The sequence below is a fragment of the Triturus cristatus genome, chromosome 4_1 (assembly GCF_964204655.1).
Source record: "Triturus cristatus chromosome 4_1, aTriCri1.1, whole genome shotgun sequence".
Taxonomy (NCBI): Eukaryota; Metazoa; Chordata; class Amphibia; order Caudata; family Salamandridae; genus Triturus; species Triturus cristatus.
Window position 1 is genome coordinate 483,972,164 of NC_140585.1, and position 18,926 is coordinate 483,991,089.

Consider the following 18,926-nt stretch of genomic DNA (forward strand, 5'->3'; position numbering starts at 1 on the left):
TTGTCAATTTTCCTGTTACAAAAGGGAGCTCTGATCACCCTTTTTTTTAAACTTATTTTTTATTGCCATTTTCATATTTCATACATTGTACATCATTCATATTCTTCAGGTGAGCGTATCCGATCATACATCCTGTAATGGTGTTTAACAACTGTACTGATTGATGATTCGTCACCAGGAAGCATAAATAATGCATACAGTTATCCTTACGTTTAGATCCTGCGATCTCGGGTTCCATATATGGCAAAGGAACTGGGGTTTAACATAGGCATAAACTAGGGAATGGATATGGAGGAATATGTCCAACTACACTGGCGAGGGAATGTAGCGTCGTGATGGTGAGGCATCGCTGATACTTATGTTTGCCTATCCTAGTCGGTGCGACCGAGAAGTGCAATAGTGTGCCTGAAGCTAAGGCTTGTCAAGAGCTCGCGTGGTTGGGTGTCTACGGAATCAGGGGGGTAGGGCCTGTAACTGTGTGCCCTGGATTAGTTGTGTAGATGCATCGTCTGGTGGGTCCGCCCCTGGGGAGAGTTGCCCAAACTGGTACAATAACATGGCCCATTCCATTGAGATAGGATGCTTGCGGGTCCCTTTCACCTCCTCCTCCCGTAGTGTCTCCTCCTCCGCCGCCGCCCATTTGCGCGTAGCTCCCACCCACGCCGCCAACGGGGGGGCCGGTGGGGGAGCTCTGATCACCCTTGCCCATGTGATGGAGTATCACAACAAAGCTGCTCCCACATGCTACTTTTTTGTCATTTTTATACCTATCTTAGGAAACTTTATTTAAAACCTTTCTTTTTATATTATAATATCAGATTTTTTAAAAATGCCATGGAGCTGCTTTTTAGATTAGATGACCCGCAATTGTGTTTTTACTTAGCTACTTTTTTGATGAAAGCTATTAGCACTAGGAAATCTTTGATCATTTGATAATTGTCTGTATGCTATTCCTGGTTTATTGCATTTGCACTTTGAATTAGGTCTGTTTATGCCCAAGCAATATGTCATGAGATTTTGGTGAATCATGTATTTGCACTTTTGATTCTTTGTATTCTTGCACTTGATTTCTTATATTCTTAAATGTTATCCCCACTGTTCATAGATTTTATTGTCTTTACTAGATTGTTTTATGGATGTATCGCTTATATGGTCGATTTATCTGACCGAATAAAAGCTTATAAATTGAATTGAATTCAAGTTCTTGACATGTCCACACCCGGTAATTGCTACATTCTATCATCTTCCAAAAATACATAAGGACCCTAAAAAGCCCTCTGGTCGTCCGATCATATCTTCCAAGGGTTGTCTAACAGAATCTGTCGCAGTACATTGACTTTTTCCTTGCAGAATTTGTGAAACCATTACCATTGTATATTCGCGATACAAAAGATTTTATTAGAGCCATTTCCAATTTACCATGGGAATCAGATATGTTAATAATGGTATTGGACGTTACAAGTTTATATACTTGCTTAAGTCATGATAACGGTGTCCGAGCAGTTTGATACTTTTTCAAGGATAGATTCTTGAAATATACCCAACACAATGAAATGTTGATAGAGTTTCTAACTTTCTGCTTAACCAACATTTTTCTTTTCCAGAAACAACACTACAGACAGATCAAGGGCACGGCAATAGGCACCTGCTTCGCCCCCAGTTACGCAAACTTGTTCGTGGGATGGTGGGAGAAGCAGGTGGCATGGGCCGAGGGGAACAACTGCTGGGTCTCGTCTGTAGTAGGCTGGTATAGGTACATTGACAACCTTTTTATTCTCTGGAAAGGTTCCCGCACTCAGGCTGAAGCATACATTGATGAACTAAACAACACAGTAAACCTCCACTTCAGTGAACACATCAGTTCAACTGAGGTGGACTTTCTTGATTTAAAAGTTTTCATACAAGATGGGGCAATCTGCTCATCGCTTTTTAGAAAAACTAGAGCAGGGAACTCAATTTTGGAGGCCCATAGCAACCATCCAAAATCTTTAAAAAATAGCATCCCCTATGGGGAATTGCTTAGACTTGAAAGGAATTGCACCAGAAAAAATGACTTTCAGAAAGCAGCTGAGGAGGCCATAGATAGATTTATCGTGAGGGGATATTCACTAGCACTATTACAGAAGACCTTGAGTAGGGTTGAGAGGATTTCAAGGCATACTCTTTTCAAAGATATAAAACAACAGATAACTGATCAAATTTAAACACCGAGATTTATCACTACTTTCTCGAGTGACTCTAGTGATGTTAGGTCAATTATCTCACGAAATTGGCACATCCTCAAATCACCTATAGACGTTGCCGGTCCCTCAAGGGTACCATGGTTCGAAGTCACTTTGTAAGGATCACACAGAACCCGTGAATAGGCAACCTCACAGGATTTTATCCATGTTCTAAGTCCAAAGCTTGCAAAAACAGCTCGAAAACCCTCACATATGAAATCCCTGGAAGAAAACAGTCTGGAACCATCAATACATTTATGACCTGTACTACTCCCTACTGTATCTATTGTTTAGTCTGCCCTTGTATAAGAACTACATAGGGAGTACGATTCATCCGGCCAAACGCAGAATCTTGGAACATGCTCGAGCCACAGACAAACATGATTTTGCGTACCCCGTGGCGAGGCATTTCGCTCAGTTCCATCAGAGTGACAGAAAACTTTTGAGGTACTATTGTATAGATCATGTACCTGCACATAAACGGGGAGGCAATAGAGAGCTGAAATTGCGTAGGCTGGAGTCACGATATATAGTTGATTTGCAGACAAAAGCCCCCTTGGGATTGAATAGAGAAGAGGAGCTAGCAATCCACTTAGGATAGGTTACAATTTACTGTTTACAGTACTTGATGATTCCCTGTTATTGAGTTGTCGGTTGTAATCTGTGAATTGTTGTAGGAATTTATCAATTTTAAACAAAGGTACAATTATGGATACAGGATTATCTTCCTAGCACAATATTACCAGTGAAATAACTACGCTTGTCTAAGACTTTGACCATGTTGAGTGCTTCGAATTGCCCATTCAGGGCGTAAATATGTTTGAGTTTGTTATGCTGACTGTCCGTGTATCCCCTTTCTGTTTCTCAGTTTTATCACTGCACAATCCCTGAACTAAAAGCTGGTCTATGATCAATTTTATTCAATTAACATGTTCTACATTTAGATACTAGGATGAGATTTTTCTGCATAAAAAGTTCCCGGAATTTTATTGGTTCAAATTGAAAAATGAGCAGAGAATCACAACTATATACGAGGATGCCATGATAAGACCAACAGGCCTTCTCACATTGATTGAGATTTGGTGTCTTTTTTATCTAATGTTGTTGCAACGAATGCTCATGACTCATAGAATATCTGTTCTCCAGCAAAAATGGTGGGATCCAGCAAATGCTCGTACAGAGCTTAATCATGCAGTGATTCTAGATATGTAAATATGTATATACATATATTTTGCAATAAGTTTCCTTTCATATTACAATGATGAATTATAGTGAGTGCTTATACAGAGCTGAATCATGTATTGATTGTATCAATTTAAAAACAGTTGTATATAATTTATTTGGTAGGCTTCTAAAAAACATTATGTTCATTGCAAGATGGCGTTGAGAGATGCAACAATATGTTAGTCCCTTTTCCATGCTATTGCCAGGAGAGCAAGCATCGGTCAAAATTGCTGTCTTGTTTCTATGTTTATTTGTTTATTAAAATGCATTGTTTACTGCGTTCCCACTTATAGTGGAAAAAGGCGCTATGCCGTAACGCGTTCTGTCCCGCAATATGAGTTGGGAATATATATATATCTATCTCAATCAACCTTCTTGGTGCTTTACTTATTTGACCGGATGTTTTCAGATTCAGTATTTCATTCACCATCTTGATCAGTAGACAAATGAATCAATTGCCGAAAGTGAGAATAGTCTTGGGTAATAGACTTTCCAGGACACTGGGCAGTCACCATATGTACTTTGGCGGACACAACGTGGAAAGGTGCAACATAATATGGAGAATCAGATTTTCTCCTTCGCAGTTGGCAGGCGATCACTAGATCTCTTGTCCTAAACTCAGTGTTCTTTGCATGTTGCATCTTGTCAATATAGGCTTTCATCTCTTCTTTATTAGCCAAGTCTTTCATTTGAGTTGTATTCTCACTTCCTTCTCTTTTGTTGGTCCATTGAGGTTAACTTGGTTGTCATTGCTCTCTCGAACATCAGAGTTGCAGGACTTTTGCCTGTGGTTGAGTAAGGTGTTCAATGGTAGACTTGTACGGTGGGATTCAAAACATTTTGCATATTGAGCCATTCAAAAGTTGCATGCTGTATTGCTTTCCTTAGAGTACTCATAAAACGCTCAAGTACGTTGGCCCGTGGCCACAAAGGTGGTGCTTTACACTCTACACTTTACACTCTACACTTTACACTCTACACTTTACACTCTACACTTTACACTCAGATGCTCCTGAAAATCTTTGAATTCTCGACTGTTGAACGGCTTGCCATTATCAAACTTAAATATTGCTGGAATGCCCGATTTTGCAAAAATGCCATCAGGTCTCTCAATTAATCGCTCCTGAGTTGACGATAAGAGATTCTCTAATAATGGAAGTTGAGGTTACTCATCCGATCATGTCCATTGTCGAGTGGACCGAAGAAATCAGTGGCTATTCTCTTCCACGCATGCTTAGGGAGTTCTGACGTGGCAAGAGTATATTGAGTAATGTTTGTAGAGAGGCAGTTACATAGGTGACAGGCCTTGAGTTCCTTTTCAACACTCATCTAAATATGGAAACCAAATTTCAATTATGCTTAAGCTCCCTGGAATTAGGATCCTCTGCCCTCACAGTATAACTCCTTCCTAAGTTATAGACAGTACATATTTAACATTTTTTGTACTTTTGCTATTCACCATCACTGGTGAGATGTTGAGCGTGTCGATTCCACAACTGATTTGTAATTATATCTTTCAAATTCAGCATGTCACTATCATGGTTCGTGGCAGTGATGATCTGGGCTAAGGATATGGCAGCTGGCGTATTTTACTTTAGAATGAAATTACTGTAGGCTTCTCCCGTCTTGGACGGAGTACATGGATGTTGTATAGGCACTCTGGAAAATTAGTCAGCAGGGTTTTGAACCTTTCCTGGACAATATAAAGTGGCGCAATCATACTCCTGTATTCAGAGTCCCAACCATTCAATACGAGGAGACATCTTGGCTCTTGGATTTCCAAAGGTAATCCATAAAGCTTAGTGATCCGTTACCAGCATAAAAGGCTTTCTATACAGGAATACATGGAAATGTTCACAAGCCCATCCACAGCCAAACTTTCTTTCTCTGGTTGAGATTAAGCACATTCTGTTTGGGACAAACTTCTAATGGCATATGTCACAATATGCCTTTGAGCATAGGGGTGTGTGCTGTGCTTTGCCAGGATAGTGCCTAACCCATTGGGGCTGTGCCAACAACAACCTTGTATGAAACTTTGGATTAAATAGGGCCAATTCAGTAGAGCTTTCAATGGCTTGTTTGATTTTCTTGAAAAGATGCTACGAAATTAACATATCATAGAAACATGTTGTGGGGCATCCGCATTTACAGCACTTGTACTTTAGCAGGATAAGATGTCATACCCCCATCAGCAAAGATATGGCCACAGAAGTCAGGCCTGCATCTGTCGGTAAGCTATATATTTCTGTGTAGTTCCGAAAATCAATATGTCAACGCTATATCCGGATGCTTTCACAACAGGCTGTATGACATGTCGAATGACGTCTTTGAAAAGTTCTGGAGCTAATGACACACCAAAACGGAGTCTTTGATATTGAAACAGATCTGTGTAGAAAAGGTTGTAATATACCTGCAATCTCCTTCGAGTTCCATCTAATGATATCCTTTATTTAAATCAAGGTGAGAGAAAACCTTTGCACCATTTAATTGCGTTATGTCAGCAGTATGTGGACTTGGATGTCGTTCTCGTCCATTTGCCTTGTTTGCTTGGCTCATATCAACGCATTTGTCCATTTTGGGCACTACCACTATGGGAGAAGCGCATGTCATTGGACCAGTTGAACGCTCAATAGTGTCATGCTTAAGTAATGATTCAAGTTCTTTTTCAACAGCTTCTTATAAATGAATAGTAACTCATCTGTCTTTGAGGAACAAGACCGACTTCTTCATTAATGTTTAACTTTACTTTCATAGTGTTTAGCTTTCCCAAACCATAAGACAATGAGGGAAATTGGCTTACTATTTTGGGTTGAGCCTTCATATTATAATTCACAGAAATCAGTCCCATATCAGAGGCGGTACTGAAACTGAGCAGACAGGCACTTGCCACTGTACCCTTAAGCAAATTGATGGGTGCTTACACCGTCTTTTTCTTGTGTTTAAGGGTTGCTACAAATGAACCTTCACTTTTTATGTGCGTCGATGCAGCCCAAGTATACACTTTGGTTTTCAATGGCGTAGGTCAAGGCAATGGAGACAATTCATTCTCTTCAGGCATTATTTTTTATCAGTGCACCACTGTCAATGATAAAAGATATCGAGCAGTCATTTATTTTCAATGTAATTTTCGGACAGTGTTTTATGACTTTGGTACTTTGGCATGTAGACTCTTCTTTGCCTGACATTTTTCCTCACATGCAGCCAGTCCGATATGCACACGTTTCTCTGAGATGAACAGTGACATGGCGCAACTTTTTTTTTTCACTTTCACTTAATACTGAGGCAGACAGTTTGACGATTTATATCACATTTGACTTCGCTAAGTGATGTCAGTGCTCAGCCTTGTGGGGTCACGTCGAACGTTGCCTCTGGACTGGTCGCTATTTTGTCCTTGCACCGTGACGCTCTTGCTTTTTCTTCGCTTTACAAATAGTCACAGAATGGTTCTCTTTCTCACAGCCATTACATATCTGTCTAATGGCGGGACATTTACCTTTGTGTGGGAACGAAAATCCACATCTAAAACATAAATTCTTTTTACTTATAGACAACACTTTGTATCATTCAGTCTTTTGCTTTGGTTTACTTTTTATTCTCATGATTGATTTACTCTGGGCACCTCTAGCATCCATGTAAGTGGCTTGTCTTTCAGCATGCTCCTCAGCTATTCCAGCCATCAATGCTCGCTCCAGACTAAGAGTTTCTTTCAGCATTTTTGCATCCATCAATACCTCTAAGTCGCATAGCTTCCTCATCATTAAATTCATTGAACTTGCAGAGCTTGATGAGCGTATCAAGTCTCGCCACAGTATTTCCACCACCTTTTTGGCATTCTTGACTGAAAATGATTTTCGTATCCACATTTGGTACTGGATTGAATTTGAGATTCAGCGTTTCTTTAATCTGACAATATGTAATTTCTCCATCAGTGCGCAGTATTTTCATTAATGTGTAACTTCTTTCACCCCATCACCAACAAGATTTTTGAGTTATTTGATTATCTTTTTATCAGTCTCTTCAAGTGCATCAATGAAATCATCAAAGTTCTCTATCCACACAGACCATCTATCGCCAAAATTATGCGTTTTGGCGGTATCGAAAGGTGGTGGTGGTTTAAAACAGGCAGCAACATGGTAACTTGTTATGGGAGTGGCTGACCTTGAGGGTTGTGCTCTTTCTGCCCCTGTCGGCTGATCATTTGAGTCTGCATCACTCGTTCTATTGCTGAGGCCTTGCATTGGGCCAGCCTCATTCTTCATGGACAATAGGGGAAAGAGTGACCTTCTCTCCAGTCTCCACTGGAGCCCTTCACTTGCTCGAGACCTCTGGAGTTGTTCCAAGCCATCACCTGGCAGCTTTGGCGGTTGGCCACTTAAGGTATTGGACAGCTCAGTAATCGCACCTCTTTTGCTTCTTCTTGGGTCTCCTCACCCGGTACTGAGGTCGTAAAGCTCCGCTTATGGAGTCTCTGATAAGTGCGATGAAAATGTACTACTTTCTCACTTATTCTGTCAGCCCGCGCTACTTCCTGTATCAGTACTTAATAACCTTTTGCAGTATTGCTCAGTATAATTTACAACTTTATCTTGCGTGGCAGCATGGTACCTTTATATATGACTTGACCAGCAGATTCTCGATCATGAACGTGTAAATTCACTTCAGTTGTCTTCACTTGCTTTACAGCAGCTGGAGTTGAGCTTTGACTCCACATGCATGAAGTGTCAATTCAGTTCTTAGTGTGACACATGGCACTCACAAGCAGTTTGCTTCGACCACGGCAGGTCATTCTTTAGGTTACTTATCCCCTATCTCGCCACCACTTGTAGCCATCTTCCCAGCTTGGGTACCAGCCAGTGACTATGCCACACGAAGCTTAGTATTGCACGTCTTTATTCTGCTATATGTAACTGCAAACTCAACATTTTAAAAGAAGTATTTATGGCATCGCGCTCCGACACCTATGTAACTGCTCTACCGAGTCCATTAGGAGCTAAAAGGGGTCCGTCATAAAATATCACAAGACACTACAGAACTTACCCCATTTAAACAAATAAACAACTGCCCCTAGGCCTCGTGGGATCCCTGCAGGAGGATCATGTTCCCAATGTATCTTTGTTTGCTTTTGTAAGCATATACGGAGTCTGCTTTTTCAGCTCATTGGTTTGTGGTGGTTGCTATTTCGACAGCTATTACATGCATAGCTGAACATGCACACAGAGAAAAACTTTAAAAATGATGAGGCACTTGTGTGATTTAAGAGTGAATTTTGAATTATTGCATCTGCAAATGTCCCCGTTCTGTGCATCGTAATAGCATTTCAGTAGCTGACGAAGTATTGTTTTAGTCACCCTCAACATGATTCTAGCAAATCAAGTTGAAAAACTGTGAAGTGAGTGGACTATCATACGTAAGAAAAAGTTATATTCTGCTTCAGTAGTTAATAAAAAGTTTTTAAAAAACACAAAAAAACAAACTTCTCCCCCTCTTTTTTCCTCTTTTACAGAAACATGCGGAACTGTTAAAATTACCCCGTTATTTTTGATCAGGCAACCCATCCAAATATGAGGACTTACTACTTTTGCACGGATACTGTGAAGGAAATGGAGCTCTGGATGAAGGCTATGACAGATGCCGCCCTTGTGCAGACAGAACCTGTGAAACGGTAAATTCACCTTACCAGTCCAAGGACTTAAAACTTGTTTACAGAGGCCACAGATGTTTCTAATGAGATATTGTTCTTCATTTTATCTATGACAAGCTGCAATTTTATGGATGTGATCATTTTTTCAAAAAAGAAAAATCTGGTTAACTTTGTGTTGCATCTCCTGACTTGCCATGTCTGTTCTTGCAGTTCGAGATTGCAAGGTTTCAATTTGCACCTCTAAAAATACTCTGGTTTTGCACGACATATTGGCACTGTAGCTGTGTGATAACGTTTTCTGTCTTGGATCTGCATCTTGTTGTTCCTCGTTGTTCCATTAACTTGTTAAGGCATGTTGAGCTGTAAAAATGTGCATCAGTAAGAGTTACTTATTAAGTTGTTGACTTTCGATGTGTATTAATAGAACACTTAATTATCATCGTAAACAAGCACGAATAAAAAGATGTCATTATATGTAAGAGTTTTCATCGCCTTACGGTGCGGGGGTTAGAGAAATTCATCAGTTCTCTGTAGTTGTATCTGATCATGCCCTTATCTCATGGGATTTTAGAGTGCTGCCCCGCTGTTGACAACTAGGATAGAAAGGATATTGTTTTGACAGAAACCTCTTAAATGATTTATTGTTCGTATTAATAGATGTGCGCGTTGTATGAGCCTCACCATCGGACTGAAACTCCAAATATGTCTTGGGATAGACCATCTTAAACGCTTTCCTCAATAGGCCTGTACTGGGCTTTGCCTCCTCCCAAAAAAAAAAGCATATAGTGCAGTGAAGCCATGCTTCTGCACAAAGCTTGGGCCACAGGTATTGACACTTGAGACCTTAATCTATCAGCAGGTAGCCCAAGGTAACTTTTGAGGCTTCATTTACTCTCAGCCACTTACATTTCATTCATAAATGAATTCATCTGAGGGGGTTATAATGACTCTGGCAATGGAGATTGCTGAGAACAGACGAACCATTGTCTGGAGTTTGCCTTAAATCGCAAGTGTGGTGTTTGATGTTACTGACAAATTAGTACTGCTGCCCAAGCAGATTGTGTAGACATTTCAGCAGTTTTATATTTACAGAGTCGTGCAGAAAATATAGATTCCCACAGTAGGTGAGGTAACTCGTATGAATGGGTTCTTCCTGTGTAAATTAATGGAAGAAAAGAACAGAATCGCTAGCTGGCCCTTTGTTTCTGGCATAAATGATCACTGTCCTTAATAGCCTGAAGGGGGCAAAGTACCATGGTAAGACTCTCCCCTAGTGAATTTTATTAAAGCTTTCTACTTACTTTGAAAGTAATTGTATATATCACAACTGAGTATGAGGTCCCTCCTCATTATATAATATTGTTGTGGTTGTTTTACCCCTAAAAAACAAACCCATTGATTTGATATGGTTTCTATTATTCCATCTTCTTTTTTACATAGGGATTAAATATTGGCAAAATGCTTGCGTCTTGTGGTAAATAACATGGATTTTCAAAGTATAATAGTGTAGCTTTGTCTTCTTAAGGACAACACAAAGCATATAAATCTGCAGTAGATGTTTCTAACGGCGCACACGTGCATTGGAGAGCGATTATCTTGATTCTGTTGGACACGGATAAGGCCCGAGGCATGGCCTCCAAGTTTCAATGTATGGACTTGTACTTCCTTGTTGGAATTACGGAGCCTTTCCTCCATCTGGATCAGTCTTTGATATTGCCTCCATTGCTATAAGTTATGCACAGGCATAGTAGGCATAACACCCTATCTTATGTACACTGTACCTGGAGCCATTTTGGTGAGGATAATGGGCTTTAGCAGTGTACATTATTGGCCAGTGAATAGTATGAAGGTTTACAGTGATGATACTGCTACTTATTATATGGTTCATGGGGGTCTCTTCGCCCTGTATGTATTTATGAAAAGCAGAAATATTTGAGTAGTTCAAGCAGTAGACAGATATTCCTGGCAGATAGAGGTGGGCAAGCCAGAGAATTTATGGTGAGAGCCGAGCCAGACCCAGGTCAATGTTCCAACTTAGCTTTATGAGCCCAGGTGCCCGACCCCCTGTTTCTCAGGGCGGGGAATGAACAATGAGAAACATTATTGCAGATACCATGTAGGTGGAAAGCCCCTTACTGCAGGCGATTTCCCTTCGTGGACCTTTGAGTCGCAGCTATATGGCTGCACCTCATGTGGCTTTCATATGAATTATTATCAAAGGACCATCAGGATTAATAACAAAGAGGAGGGCAAGATACAAAAGACACCAACACCTGACCAATCCAAAAGACATACTGGCCAGGCCCTAGAGAATAAGCGTAATGGATTACTCATAAATGCACGTTCACTCATAAAGCACAAATTGGAGTTTGCTATTTTTCTAGCATCATGGGACCCTGATTGGGTCTTCATCACTGAATCCTGGACAAATGATGCATCTGGTCTCTATTTAGTAGACGCCATTCCGACAAACTACTCAATCATGAGTGTGGACAGGCCCACTCGGCCGGGTGGGGGACTGGCCATTGTGTTAAAATACCATTTTAGATGCTTACTGGAATCCGTATTTGATTCATAAACATGTGGAGCCCTCGATTTTAAACTTATCCTATCAGCTACTTGTTCATTTGGGGGTCTGTATGGTCTGCTGATATACAGAACCTCAGGATCTAGACTCTCTTTTGTAAAAGATAAAATACCTAAATGAACCTTTTTTAGCCAACAAATGTTTGACCATTATGGTCAGACATTTTCTCCAATGGCTCCCCGTGGAGAAGAGTCACTTTCAAAATCTTCACTCAAGCCTACAAATGCATACACAACAACGGACCCAAATACCTCAACGACAGAATCAACTTCCACGTACCCAAAAGAAACCTCCGTTCTCCCAACCTCCCACTGGCCGAAACCCCACGCATCCACAGAGTCAGAGCAGGCAGAAGATCCTTCTCTCACATTGCAGACAAGACCTCGAATGAGCTACCGGCAGACTTCAGACGCGCCCCCTCCCTGAACACCTTCAGGAAGACCCTCAAGACCTGGCTGTTCGGCTAAACAGATTTGCGGACCCCCCCTCAGCGCCTTGAGACCCTCACGGGTGAGTAGCGCGCTTACAATTTCCTGATTGATTGATTTTAATTTCCATCTTGAGGAAACCAACCACCAAGACTCAATATCACTTATAGGAGCCCTTTCGAGTATGGGAATGATGCATATAGTAGCTGCCCCTACTCATAAAGCAGGCCATACTTTAGACTGCATTTTTACTAATGATATTAGGCTGTCTTCTTAATCGGTTACCCCGCTTAGCAGGACGGATCATAGCGTTAAAGCTTTTTCTCTTAAATCCTTGTCCTCAGCAGTAGACAATCCCTCCAAACTACGATCAAGTCAAGAAATTGGAAGGGGGTAATTGAGGAAGACCTGTCCAAAACCTTAGACAACCTTCAAAATCTCAGAAGACATTGATAAGGGAGCAGAGTGGCTTAACTTGGCAGCCAATAATAAAGCCCGCCTCAGGGTATCTGCTCGAAAAAGACTTTCGCCATAAGCCACCTGGTACAATTACAGACTAAGAACACTGAAACGGGTTGATAGGAGACCATATGGAGGACAAGTATTTGCAATGCAATAGGTCTCGCATTTACACGAGTTTAAGCTACTGGCATTGTAAATGACAATGCCTTTTATTTATGTTTTGAAAACCAAAACATAAATAAAAGGCAGTGCCAATAGCCCAAACTCGCATAAATGCGAGACCTATTGCATTGCAAATGCTTGTTTATGCGTTTTCATAGTTGCATCACGCTTTCACTTTAAGTGAAAGCGCGATGCAAAAATAAACACGCGCCGCCATTTCCAAAGCCCCTAATGCGGAAAAAAGTGCTTACACTACTAAACAAAGGAGACAGTATAACGCCCCCAGTACCTGACCCAGTCCGGATATGCCAGCGAAAAAGGCGACATGGCGGTAACAAAGAAGAAAGATTTCCAATTACGAGCCAGCGTTTGGCATAAACGATGACGCCAGCCAATCAAACAGATGGGCGTGGCTACAAGAACACTACACAAATGGTATCGATTACAATAAGCCTCGCAGAGCGGGGAGCTCATGCATGCTCCAGCGCTAGGTCTGCAAGACCTAAAAAAACAGGATGAGCAAGAAGAAATCAGCTATAGAAATTATATAAAAGAATATAAAATAGCCCTGACAGCGGAAAAATCGAAGTACTGCACTAAAAAAATTGTAAGTGCCACGTCTGCCAGAGAGCTCTTTAGGGTAGTGCAACAAATCTCTAACCCACCGAGTACTGGAGAACCTGAGGGCTCACAACTATTTTGCTACCCGCTAAAAAATATCTTTCAATATAAGATTTTAAACATCTATAAAGGATTCAAAGCAGATCCTAATTCACCCATGCAGCCAACCCCTACCAGAAGGCTGCATCCAGCTTCTCTGAAGGCCTTTGCTCAAACAGAACAGGACACCAACTCATTGTCTGCCTTTCCACCCCTCACTCCTAAGTTGGTGGAACAATACCTACTTAATACGAATTCAGGGCCCCCCCTTGAAGTCTGACCACCTTCAGTTATCCACCTGGCAGGAAGTACCATAGCCCAACCCTTTTCCAATTTAATGAACCAGGTGATCATATCTAGATATTAACCCCAGAGATGGAGAAGGAAATCATCAGGCCCCTCTTAAAGAAAAATAACTTGGACAACATGGACTGCAAAAACTATCGTCCTATCTCACTGCTTCCCTGTCCAGCAAAGATATTAGAAAAAACATCTCAATATCCACCTGATGGAATTTGTGGAACAGTAGGGCGGACTGGATAATTCTCAGTTCGGGTACAGGAAACATCATGGGACAGAAACTGCGCTGATTTCAGCCACAGACTGCATTATGTGTCTAGTGGATGAAAGACAGGGTGTAGCATTGATACTCCTCGATCTATCAGCTGCACTTGATACCATCTCGCCTCTGCTGATGATGGATCGTCTTCAAGACCCGGGGTATCACTCGTCAAGCTTTAGCCCTTCTGTCCTCTTTCCTTTTGGATCGTACACAAAGAGTGAAACTACAACACTTCCATTCAGAGGTTTTCTCTCTGCCATGCGGTGTGCCTCTGGGCTCATCGTTGAGCCCCACGCCCTTTAATCTTTGTGGCCCCTTTGGCGGCCAATATTCTGGCATTTGGGCTGGAGGTACTCTCATATGCGAATGATACACAGGTTATTGTGTCAATCCCCAAGAACTTGCTCTCTACAGCAGATAATTTCTCATTATGCATGTCAGCAGTAGCAGAATGGATGGCCCAAAACTTTTTAAAACTAACTGGGGGGAAAAAACAGAGGTGCTGCTCTTTGGCACAGGGCTATCCAACTGGAATAACAGCTGGTGGCCAGACACTCTAGGCACATGTCCTAATCCAGTGAAGAATGCCAAAAGCCTCCGAGTTCTTCTAGATTTGGAACTTAATCTCAAGGCCCAGGCTAATCGCACGGTGGCTACCTGCTTCTGGATTTTAAGGGTGCTCAGGAAAATCTTCACACTCATTCAGCAGGCAGCACGTCGGCAAGTCGCTCTTGCCCTAGTCATGTCTAGACTAGATTACTGCAATTTGCTATATTTGAATGCTAATATGAGCACCCTCACAAACTCCAGTTGGTGCAAAATACACAGGCCAGAGTGATCATTGATATCCCTATGCATTAGTCAGCTACCAGGGGATTAGAGGCCTTACATCGACTCCTTATCAGAAAACGCATTGTTTAAATCTCTCTGCATAGTGCATAAGGGCATGTTCCTTCCCAGTCAAGCAAAAATCAAAAAGATGTTCGGCTGGTACCATCCAGGAAGTATCCCGTGATCAGTACATCAAACTCAGCTCATGGTACCTGGAACTAAAGGGGGGCGTGGCTACGACTGAGATAGAGGAAGACGTGTCCGGGTAGAGCTCTGCCGGAGGCTCCCCCAAACAGGCCTTACACTCCGCTTGTGGGCACCGGAGGCGGTCCTCACCGGGCGCCACCTCATCAGGAACATGGCCGGGGCCCCCGATGCTGTTTTTGTCCTTCCCAGGCCTCGCTCCGCTGACTTTGCCTGAGCGACCTGCCCGGTGCCCAACCCCTATGGCAGGAACAAACTAAGCGAGCCCGGGGATTGGCTCCACCCACAAGGCCACGCAAGATGGCGAAGCATTGTTATCGGTATGGAATCGGGCCGTGGCTCAAACCTAGCTGCCGAATTATTAGTTGATGGGCGACGAGCCGCATTTGAAACCCCCGCCTGGTCGCCTACCTGCTTTCGCCAATTGACGCCCTCAGGTCGGTTGTTATCTGCTGAGCCGGGTGGGAGCGACCCGTACAGGGCGACGTTGCCCGGATTGCTTGCATTGCCGTTGCCCTCACAGCGTGACTGTGCTTTTTGTACCCTTGACGGCGGTGGACACCGGAGGCTGTTTACGTCGCAGCCTATGAGCAGCGCACCAGCGGACGGCTCAACGCGACTGGAGCCCATGCCGGGCCGGTCCTGCCTTTTCCCTGCGGGGTGCCCCTGTTGTCGGCTGCTGTGGCGCGAGGGACGATTTCAGGATCGTGACTGCCACCTGAATTGCCTGCACTGCCCACGCATTTATTCTGCAGCGGAGCAGACCCCGCAACAGGAGGGCTGTGTTTGGTTGCCGCTCTCCTGAATGCCTCCCGCAGCCGTGTACTGAGATGTGAATGGGGCTTCCGCTGACCCGCCTGAAGTTGGTTACCGCGAGCGAGTCCCCCGGTTGAGCTGCTGGCCAGCGCTGGCACTGGTGGAAAGTGTTGGGCATTGAAGCTGCCCTGATTGCTGATACCACAATTGACTCTCAGGCACGATCCAATGGAGTGAACCCAGAGTGGCTTGTTACGACCAGCAGCTTTGTTCTTGGACTGTCAACACCCTCAAGGACGATGTTGCCTCAGGTACTGATAACTATGATGCAGATACTTTAAACCATTCTTGTGGCTACGAGGAGAGGAACAAACTGCTTGTGCCCCTATGAGAGCTGCGTGGCGGTGACTGGAGGTGCCTGTCCCGTCTGGCGCCCGAGAGTGATGGCGGTTGTGAGCCCTTCTGAGCTGCCGCCACACAGTGATACAGACGCCTGTCAGGTATAAGACATCCTGGGATCTGTACTAGCGCAGAGACGCACACAGCTGATTTAGCAATCAAAGATCTGCTGCGAGGGGACATTTCTGCACTGGCGTGCTGTGCTCACGTGACACTGTGCAAGTCACCTGGGTGGTGCTAGGAGGTGAACTTTGCTGGCACCCATGGATAATTGCGTCACAGACGTGGGAGAGATCTACCCCCCCCCCCTACCCCCCCCTCGAGACGAACAACAAGGCCGCCACCTCAAGCAACCCACATGACTTTGAGTTGTGAATGATAACAGCGTCGCTTTGGTGGCACCTGTGCACAGAGGAGGTCCCCTGCCGCCAAAAGCCTCGGCCTATGAGACAGTTGCTGCTGCTGCTAGCAACCTACAGACGTCGCTCTGGCCCCCGCTGTGAAGTGCATGCCCTGGGACATCGTCTCAAGACATTACCATACGCAGAGCGGCACAGGAGTGCGATGTCGACGACTAATGTCGGGTGGTACCCGGGCGTGGAACGGGAGTGACGCAGGCCCCGCAGTTGCCACCCAAGACTAAAACAGACAAAATGGCAAAACACAGCCTCGTGGATCAAACTGCGAACAAATTAGATGTGGTGCTCGCTGCAATGGAACGAATGGAAGAAACCCTCAATCAAATTCGCTCCTCCCTGGAATCCAAGATGGACATGGTGGCCATCGACCTCACTCACCGTGCAGATCACCGGTAGTTAACGGACCGCACTTCCGGTCTGGAAACCACCCTTGAAGATATCAAACCGCAGGTGACCCAGACAGACAAACATGTAAAGGACTTGCTCAACCGAGTGGAGTTTCTGGAAGACAGGGCCGAGGACGCAGAGGGACGGGCGTTAAGAAAAAACGTGCGCATAGTAGGTGTGCCGGAACGCTGGGAAGGAAGGGAGCAGACCCTACACATGGAAAATTGACTTGGAGACTTGCTACCGGAAGGAACCCTCTCGCCTCACTTTGTCATAGAACGCGCGCACAGGGTCCCTGCAAGACCCCCTTCCCACGGGCTCAAACCCGCGGCCCATGCTCCTCCGACTTCTCAACTACCGAGATCGAGATACTATCCTACAGGAAACCAGGAAGCTGCAAGATATTCAAATAGACAATCATAAAATAATGTTCTTCCCGGACTATACTATCTAGGTGCAGAGGCAAAGGTTTTCATTTATGGCAGTGAAGAAGCGTCTCCGGCAGCACAACCTGAAATATTCACTGCTCTTCCCGGCGCGCCTGCGGGTGGTGGCAAGTGATAAAACACACTTCTTTGCCATATCAGAAGAGGCAGAGGACTGGCTAGACACCTTTACTACTGCGGACCCTCGGGACGCCCCTGCCGAAACTGAGGGGCCCCTTCTGCCGCCGTCGGAGGGAGCACCGATCGTTGGGGGCCCGGACGCCGCCCTTGCCTGCGGTGGGACCACACACGGATTTGATTCTTAGCGGACAGCGAGACGCACTGCAGGCGGAGATCAGTGGCTCTTTGGTGGCTGAGAACGCAACCAACTCCAGTCAGCGTGACCTCTCCAGCGATGATGAGCGACTATATGGCCTGCAAAACTCACAGGACTCGACTGAACAGCCGGACGTCACTCCGCAGACAGCTGACTTAATCATATGAACAATGCGAGATCCTATCCCTAATTGGACTGTAACCTGAGGTAGTGTGGTTTATATGTGGGAGTACGCAGTCGTTAACGTTGTAGTAATATGTACTAGCCACTGCTGTGATTCCGAGCACCACATGAAACGGTGAATGGCTTCATGATATTGGAGGGGAAGGCGGGACCTGATTGCATGCTTTGCCACTACTGCGCAGGCGTCAGCACAAATTGTTCGCCTGGCGGGTGTCCCTGAGCTGGGGTGCACAGTTTGCTTTCATTATACTGTATTATGCCTGTGGACGGGGAGCCTCTACCACATTGGACACATATATTGTAAGTTATTTGTACGTAATACGTAGCGCATCCCCCTAGCTCGTTGTTGACTGTTGCCTCTATTGAAAGTTTGGACGACTGCCAGTTGCATTATCACCCTTTTGGAATTCTTTTTGGTTATGTTTCTGTTTGGGTTTTATTATAAGATGTCTTTTATTATATGCCGTTCTCACGCAGCGCAACATACGAGTCATTATGTTGGGGAAGTTGTACATCATTGGGCCACCTACGCTGCCCATGTTCGCTGGGCTGCTGCAGACACAGGGCTGTTAAGCACATTGTCTAAACTATGTCTGCATTTAAAATGGGTCCATGGAATGAGCGGGGCATGCACACACCGTCACGCAGGTATCAGATCTACTCATACCTTAAACGACATTATTCAGGAGACACACCTGGCCAAATCAGAAATCCAACGCTTGCACCGCCGCTGGTGTGGCCAGCTCTATGCCACGGGATATTCAGCTTATTCAGCTTATGCACGAGGCACACTGATTTGGGTGCGGCCAGGGGTCCCACTTAAAATCACACAATCATTGGTGGATGTGAAGGGCAGATATGTGGTGGTAAAGGGCACATTGGACGGCCGGCAGGTTGTCATTGCATCACTATATGCTCCCAACACGGACCAGGGACTTTTTTGCCGATGAAATGTCGCGTGTCCTGGAGTCATGGCATGATATCCCTATGTTCTTGGGGGGAGATTACAACAGCGTACTTGATGTCTCACTGGACCG

At 44.2% G+C, this 18,926-nt stretch overlaps 1 protein-coding gene across 17 annotated transcripts in view; it reads left to right on the forward strand.

Annotated features, from left to right (window-relative positions):
- The window catches only part of PLEKHA5 (pleckstrin homology domain containing A5), a 1,155,627-nt gene that overhangs the window by 720,584 nt on the left and 416,117 nt on the right, over nt 1-18,926 (forward strand). For 16 of the 17 annotated variants that reach the window (XM_085652691.1, XM_085652692.1, XM_085652698.1 and 13 more), the window contains one exon: nt 8,993-9,108. In XM_085652691.1, the coding sequence (XP_085508817.1) occupies nt 8,993-9,108 (116 nt within the window). Of the gene's footprint in view, nt 1-8,949; nt 9,109-18,926 lie in introns of all 17 variants that reach the window. The other variant, XM_085652709.1, reaches the window with a different exon arrangement.